Source organism: Musca vetustissima, unplaced genomic scaffold (genome assembly GCF_032173495.1).
Source record: "Musca vetustissima isolate MV318-11 ecotype Yass unplaced genomic scaffold, APGP_CSIRO_Mvet_v1 utg4449, whole genome shotgun sequence".
NCBI lineage: Eukaryota > Metazoa > Arthropoda > Insecta > Diptera > Muscidae > Musca > Musca vetustissima.
In genome coordinates, this window is record NW_026880903.1 from 311,367 (window position 1) to 318,626 (window position 7,260).

General features: G+C 34.5%; 1 protein-coding gene and 1 long non-coding RNA gene across 2 annotated transcripts; both read left to right on the forward strand.

Moving 5' to 3' along the window:
• Nucleotides 1–307: 307 nt before the first annotated feature.
• LOC133326852 (poly(A) polymerase type 3) lies at nucleotides 308–3,080 on the forward strand. The gene is made up of 6 exons (XM_061535457.1): nucleotides 308–1,090; nucleotides 1,153–1,349; nucleotides 1,409–1,623; nucleotides 1,685–2,090; nucleotides 2,200–2,439; nucleotides 2,509–3,080. Exons 1-6 carry the CDS (start codon nucleotides 328–330, stop codon nucleotides 2,755–2,757), a joined length of 2,070 nt encoding a protein of 689 aa, XP_061391441.1. The 5' UTR covers nucleotides 308–327; the 3' UTR covers nucleotides 2,758–3,080.
• A 60-nt stretch (nucleotides 3,081–3,140) lies between these two features.
• Nucleotides 3,141–6,727, forward strand: LOC133326853 (uncharacterized). Its single transcript, XR_009754203.1, has 3 exons — nucleotides 3,141–3,262; nucleotides 6,442–6,624; nucleotides 6,693–6,727. It is a non-coding gene; the product is annotated as an uncharacterized LOC133326853 (long non-coding RNA).
• The last annotated feature ends 533 nt before the right edge of the window (nucleotides 6,728–7,260 follow it).

Genomic DNA, 7,260 nt, shown 5'->3' on the forward strand with positions numbered 1-7,260 from the left:
TTTTAAATATCATGATTAAACCAAAATTTTTCAATTATCTTCTTACAGCCTACAAAATATCAAATTAATTTCAAGTGTGACTGGATGAAGAATTCCAAGATATAAATAACGTGCGGCATAAATTACACAGACGAAACTTAACATTTCTCAAGTTTCTATATATTAGTATTTGTTTTTTTTTTTACTAACTTTAGTTCTAAACAAAAGTAGTGGGATTAGTTTTGAGATTTTTTATTGAAACAAAGGTAAGTAAACTGTAAAATGAATTTAAAAAATTAGAACATTTTCTCATTCAAAAATATTGTAGGAACTTTTCCCAGCTTGACCATGTGGAATTCAGATAGACAGCAGCAACAACAAAATGGTGTAATTACCTCAACAAATGCAGGAACACAAAATACCAATAATGGCAATGGTTCAAGATCCAGCTCACAAAATCCACCCAAACAATTAGGTATGACATCCGCCATTAGTTTGGCAGGTCCACGTCCCGAAGATGTACAAAAAACAGAAGAACTACGCAAAGCTTTGGAGCCATACAAAGTCTTTGAAACCGAAGAAGAATTAAATCATCGCATGGAAATTCTTGCCAAGCTAAATACACTGGTCAAACAATGGGTTAAAGATGTTTCCATTGCCAAAAATATGCCCGAAGCAGCTGCCTCGAAGTTGGGCGGTAAAATTTACACCTTCGGTTCATATCGTCTGGGTGTACATCATAAGGGTGCAGATATTGACGCATTGTGTGTGGCACCACGCAATATAGAACGTTCCGATTATTTTACATCATTCTTTGAGTTGATGAAAAAACAACCGGAGGTTACCGAATGCCGAGCCGTGGAGGAGGCATTTGTGCCGGTAATCAAAATGAATTTCGATGGCATCGAAATAGATTTGCTATTTGCTCGTCTATCTCTCAAAGAGATACCCGATGATTTTGATTTACGTGATGATAATTTGTTAAAGAACTTGGATCCACGTTCGGTGCGTAGTTTAAACGGTTGTCGTGTAACAGATGAAATATTGTCGCTCGTACCCAATATTGAGAATTTTCGTTTAGCTTTACGTTCCATTAAATTGTGGGCCAAAAGTGAGTTGTTATCATATTGAAATTTAAACAATTTTTAAATTCTCACTTTTTTTTTAATACAGAACATGGCATCTATTCCAATTCCCTGGGTTATTTTGGTGGTGTGACATGGGCCATGTTGGTGGCCCGAACTTGCCAATTATATCCAAATGCCACAGCTGCCACATTGGTTCATAAATTCTTTTTGGTCTTTTCACGTTGGAAATGGCCACATCCCGTATTGCTAAAACATCCAGACAATGTTAATTTAAGATTTCCCGTAAGTATATGCCATGTATTTCAACTCATCATTTTTAATGCAAATTTCCTTTCGTTTAGGTTTGGGATCCTAGAGTTAATGCCTCGGATCGTTATCATTTAATGCCCATCATAACACCAGCATATCCCCAACAAAATTCCACATTTAATGTATCTGAATCAACAAAGAAAGTTATTTTAATGGAATTCAATAGAGGCATGACCACAACTGATGAAATCATGTTGGGCCGTGCTAGCTGGGACAGATTATTTGAAGCTCCCAGTTTCTTTTATAGGTAGGTTTTTGCAGCCCCCAAAAAAATATCCTCATATTTATCTTTGTATTTCCCTTTCCAGATATCGCCACTTTATTGTGCTCCTGGTAAATTCACAAACCGCTGATGATCATTTGGAATGGTGTGGTTTGGTCGAATCTAAAATTCGTTTACTTATAGGCAACTTAGAACGTAATCAACACATTTCATTGGCCCATGTCAATCCCAAGTGTTTTGAGCACAAAAAGGGCAACAGTAACAACAACAATAATAATAATAACAACAACAGTTCATGTTCACAGAACAGTAGTGGCAATGAAGAGGATAAAACTGGTGGGTCGTCACAACAGACAACAACATCAACGGTAACCAGCTCGCCATTCTGTTCAATGTGGTTTATAGGTTTAGAATTTGAACGCACGGAAAATCTCAATGTAGATTTAACGGAAAGTATACAAAACTTTACGGAACATGTTATACAGCATGGTGTAAGTAGAAATGTGCAAAGGGAGATAACAAAGAAAAAAGAGAAAAAACATTAAGATCACAATAACTTATTGAATTTTTTATTTTTCTTTTTTTTTTGTTGATTCTTAGGTAAATATTAAAATGCTTAAGGAAGGTATGTCTATTGAAGCACGCCATGTTAAACGTAAACAATTGTCACAGTATTTGGACGCTGATTTCCTGAAGAAGGAACGTAAATCTATGGAAAGCCATAATAATTTCAATAATCAGATTATGGCTAATCGCAAAAGGCTATCCACAGAAATGCAAAAAGATGGTGGCAGTAATGGTAGTAGTAATAATGTTAAACGTTCACGTGTCAGTGAATCGGTAAGCACAATTGAAACTTTTTTATCGACTAAGATTTGAACATAATTCGAAATTATTATTGTTTTTTAGAATGAGGAAAATTCAAATGCATCAAGTGATGCTGGTGGCGCCACAACTCCCACAACACCCACCTCTACCCAACAGACGCCGCCGACATTTAGTAATGCCAGCAGCAAACAGGCAACACCTGTGGACGATCATTCAGATAATAGCAACAGTGGTGGTGGTAACAGCAGCAGTGCAAATGGCAATGGCACACCCAACAGCAATTCGGCAACAGCTTCAACGCAACCCGCAACCGAAGTTGCATGCTCGTGACCGCCGCCGCCGCATACGACGTCAGCGACACCGCATCCGCATCTCTATCCTCCCACGCATACACTGCTGACCCATGGCTCACCACATCCTCTGCTTCATCATAATACACAGAAATTTCGCAAAAACAACAATGCCGCTGCAGCTGCCAATTCCAATAGCATTTTTTGCCAACGTCTAACATCCAGCTCTACATCAGTGTCATCGTCGTCGTCTTCATCATCGTCTTCAACAGTGAATCCCACGACTTTGTACAATCGTCATCCAAGACGTCTCTCCAATTCGTACAGCAACAACAACCACAGCCACAATCACAACCATAGCCACAGCCATAAGCAGCAACATCTACAACAGCATCATCATCTACATCAACAACATTTATCAACCATCAACAACAAAAATACGAATACGAACAACAACAACAATAGCAGCCACAATCTAAATCACAATTTATCTGACCACGAAACTCCGGGAAGTGCTATGGCTACACCAACCACTACCATAACTTGTAAGTTTTTATTTCAAATTAATAACAAATTTCCATCACTCTTCTTCTTGTTCTCTTCGACTGTGAGTGTCTGAGTCTTTGATATTTTTGTAAAAGAAATTTTTGAAGAGAGACAAAATACTTTTTCTGTATTAGACAAAGTATGCCCCCACAAGAAACTCATCAACTTCATCATTCAAAATTCATTAATTTGCATTAAAAATAAATCTCCATCGCCCCCTCCTTCTCCCTCCCAATTGCAGCTTGATAAATGTACCTCTATGGTGTGTACTTTTGTATACATTGTACCTTTTTTAATTCTACTTTACAATTTTTTAGGAAACATTTTTAACATACTTTTTTATAATGCTACCTATATAGATATATATACAAATTTTTTCTTTATTTTTTAGAAAATATAATAAAATTTAAAAAAAAAAACAAAACGAATTAAAAAAAGAAAGAAAAGAAAAAATGCAATATTTTATTTAAAAAAATAATTTATATTTTTTTATAAAACAAAAAATGAAACTAAAAAAAAAATCAAATAAAACCAAAAAAATTAAAAAAAGAAATGAAAAAAAATTAAAAAAAAAATATATACAAAAACAAAATGATTCCAAAAAACAATTTTATTTTAATTTAAGACTTTATTGTTTCTTTTTCCAAATTTATACTCTTTTTTTTTTGTTTCTCATATGGTTTTGGGTTTCTTCATATTCTTTCTATTTAGAGAAATCGACATTATAATATTTTAGAGTTGAAATCTAATGTTTTAAGAAATGTTGCTATTGTCGTCGAAGTATCGAATTTTCGAAATGTGTAGGGTAGTATATTTAGCTTTGAAAAGACACATTTAAATTATATTGTGCAGGACGATTATGTGAAATCGGTTTTTCATAGCAGAGTTTTATCGAAAGAGTCATATTTATTTATTTAAAAAAATTCAATTTGAAGATTTAAAGACCGATTTTAATTAAATTGCAAACGCTTATTTTTAGTTGGCTCTGTCCGCTTGGCCCTTCAACATTTCTCTGGGTTTCTAGGATGCTTCCATTCGCCCAATTTTCTAAACATCAAATTTTGGTCCATAATTTTTTTTTTTTAAATCCCATTTCCAGTTGTCTTTAAAGAATACCAGAATCCATATATCTTGGAGTATAATTTTTCCTTTTGATAAGCGGGACCTAAAAAAGTGAAGCCTCAGTTGTGGGGAATCTCTTAAAATAATCTGTGATGAAAAAACAAAAGCAACCATTTTTTTGAATACCACTTTTGCAATGGGCAAAAATCACATTAACGTCTGTAGATCGGATTGACGGTTGACGGTTGGTACCACATATACTCGCGTTGAGCTGGGGTATAGCCGACAAATTCCAATCAGAACAAGACATTGTTTGGTCTCTTCATTAATACTGCGGATCTTGGCCTAAGCCATGAAAACATTGCTCTTCGGAACACATTGAACGATTGAATAACCTCAGATCCTGCACATATTATGCAATTGAAAATAAATCCACAATAACGTCTGCGGAAAACAGATTGGAATTTTGGTTGAGAACCACAAAGTCACATTGAGCAACAAACTCCAATCAGAACAGTTTTTAATCTCTTCAAAGAGTCTGTGGATCTTGACCTAAATCAGGAGAGTATTCTTCTTCGGACCACAAAGAACGAGCATCTATTTCACGCTGAGATGGACTCACATCAGATCGTCCAATGTCTATGAACCGCCCCTCTTAATTATAGCTTAGATATTCAATGGAACTGATTGGTCCAACTTCTAATGGACTAAAAAAACTCTATGCTGGGCCTTTATTTAAAAATTATACTTAAAGATACTCTATGGAAATCCAATCGCATTTACCACCAGCGTATGATTTATATGAAGCGAAAAAATGAAGCACCTTAGGGTGTAAAAATTGTCATAGTCTATGAGCCTACCCCTATCCTAAGGAAGAATGCATTGGTCCTGAAGAAAAACGACATAAATTGGTTCTTTTTTTCTCTATTCACCCTGAAGAATAATCCACTTCTAAAGACAGCCTTCAGATGACTACATATTCTGCAAACCTACAAGTAAAGGTTCTACAGGGCGTCTTATGTCCTCTATGGACCTCTGAGTCGTCCGCAACCACTATTATAACTTTAGTTTATACCAATAGATTTCAGCAATTTATTATAATTCAAAATACTGCCTCCTTAGATAAATTGATTCGCATCCATTCCCATCATTCGCAATGTTTCCAACCAGATGGTTTAGAAATTTCCCTCAAGAGGTCTATGATTCTAGGCAACATCCCTTTAGAATAACTGAAGAGACTCCAAAAAAAAAAGTATTAAATCTTGGCTCATGTTCTCATCATCCGTTGTATATAAAAATTCCCTTTAAGACTGCATTCAGATGACAACATTTTCTGAATATGTAAAAGTAAGGTTCCTACATGTTACCTAATGTGCTCTATAGGCCTCTGCGTCGTGTCAGTGAAATTCAAAATACCTTCTCCTGGATCCATTCTAACAAACTCATCAGAAAGAAGATCCTTAAAGCTCCATTAAAAGCCAAATCTTGGCTTGATATCCACTTTATCATCCGGTGTTGATAGAAAATGCCCATGAGAGGTGTATGAGAAATTTATTTTAATAACTGGAGGAATAATTTTGTTTTTTTTTGTCTGTTAATACATTTTTTTTTTTTGTTTTGAAAATTTTGATAAAAAATTAGCTTTTCATTCTTTTTAAATCACCATTCTAACTCTCAGGAAATAACCTTCCTTTAGAAGTCAAAAAATAGTAGTTCTATATCGCCAATAACAATTTCTATTGCCTATAAAAATTTTCATTCGGACCTCTATACAAAGTGGTTTCGACTTGTCAGCTTTGCTGCGATGGTTGCAAAATTCGTTTGAGTTTGGCATTTTCGCTGTATTTTTGAATGACGTTTCAAAATTCAATATTCTTTACAATTATAATTTCTAACGGCTCATATTATCATTAGGTAATGCTAATTGTTTTAGAAAATTTAAATATATAGCTACAATAATAAGTGGTCTTTAGAATATTAGTAAGTAATCTCTTTCAACAATAAATAATTAATCAATTGTTTTTTTCTTTTTTCGTTTTTTGTCTCTTTTTTCTCCCTCTCTACTACATTTTCTCCCCTTCATATTTCTTTCTTATATCCCCTTGTGCCAAAAAAGTGTTATAAGGCCTGTATAACCTGTAAACAAGAACCCTACCCCACAACTCCAGACCCCCAATACTTCATCTTCTCCTCGTCTATAGATTTAGGATTTTTTAGTTATAAGGACTATTGGTTTAAAGCCACGCAAATAAGAAACAACAAACAACAAAAAAACATTTGAGAAAAACAAAAGAAAAAGGTATGACATGACTTTAATTAAATAATAAAAAATAATAACTAATTTAAATATCAATTTTTTAATTATAGAATATCAATAATCAATTATAAAATGAGCACTGTTTACATTGAAGAAAATATCTCCAGCTCTAAGGAGGGGAAAGTGTTGAAAGAGATGGCCATGGCTTTATAGACCAAACACAACACAGACGAGTTGTGCAGGATCCAGGATAAACAGCATTGACCAACCAACCAACCACCACCAATCGTCTAAACACCACATTGTCCACTAAATAACAATGGTAACCAAATAATTGTTATTAACATTTGTATATTTTACAGCTTTCAAAAAGCTTATAAATTTGTTGTCCTCCTCCTACTACACCAACGCAAAAATTACCAACATGGAATAATTGGTCGGTCATCGTCATCATCTTTAACTCAGATACAGTTTCTAAATGCTGCTGACTCCTTTGGACTACTGAACTGGATCTCTGGCACAATTTCTCTAGCCGCCTCCGTCGCCCTCCACTCCCAATGCAAACAACTTAAGTAAACAACAGAAAAAAACTCTTATTTTTAATTAATTTTTCCACCATTAGAGCATAACAAAATGCAAAAAAAGCTAAACATTTTTTTGATGGTTTATTATATTTAC

Coding starts and splice junctions, on each gene's coding strand:
- LOC133326852 (XM_061535457.1), top strand. CDS start 328: ATGTGGAATTCAGATAGACAGCAGCAACAACAAAATGGTGTAATTACC. Junction 1,091..1,152: donor CATTAAATTGTGGGCCAAAA/GTGAGTTGTTAT, acceptor TTTTTAATACAG/AACATGGCATCTATTCCAAT. Junction 2,091..2,199: donor AACATGTTATACAGCATGGT/GTAAGTAGAAAT, acceptor GTTGATTCTTAG/GTAAATATTAAAATGCTTAA.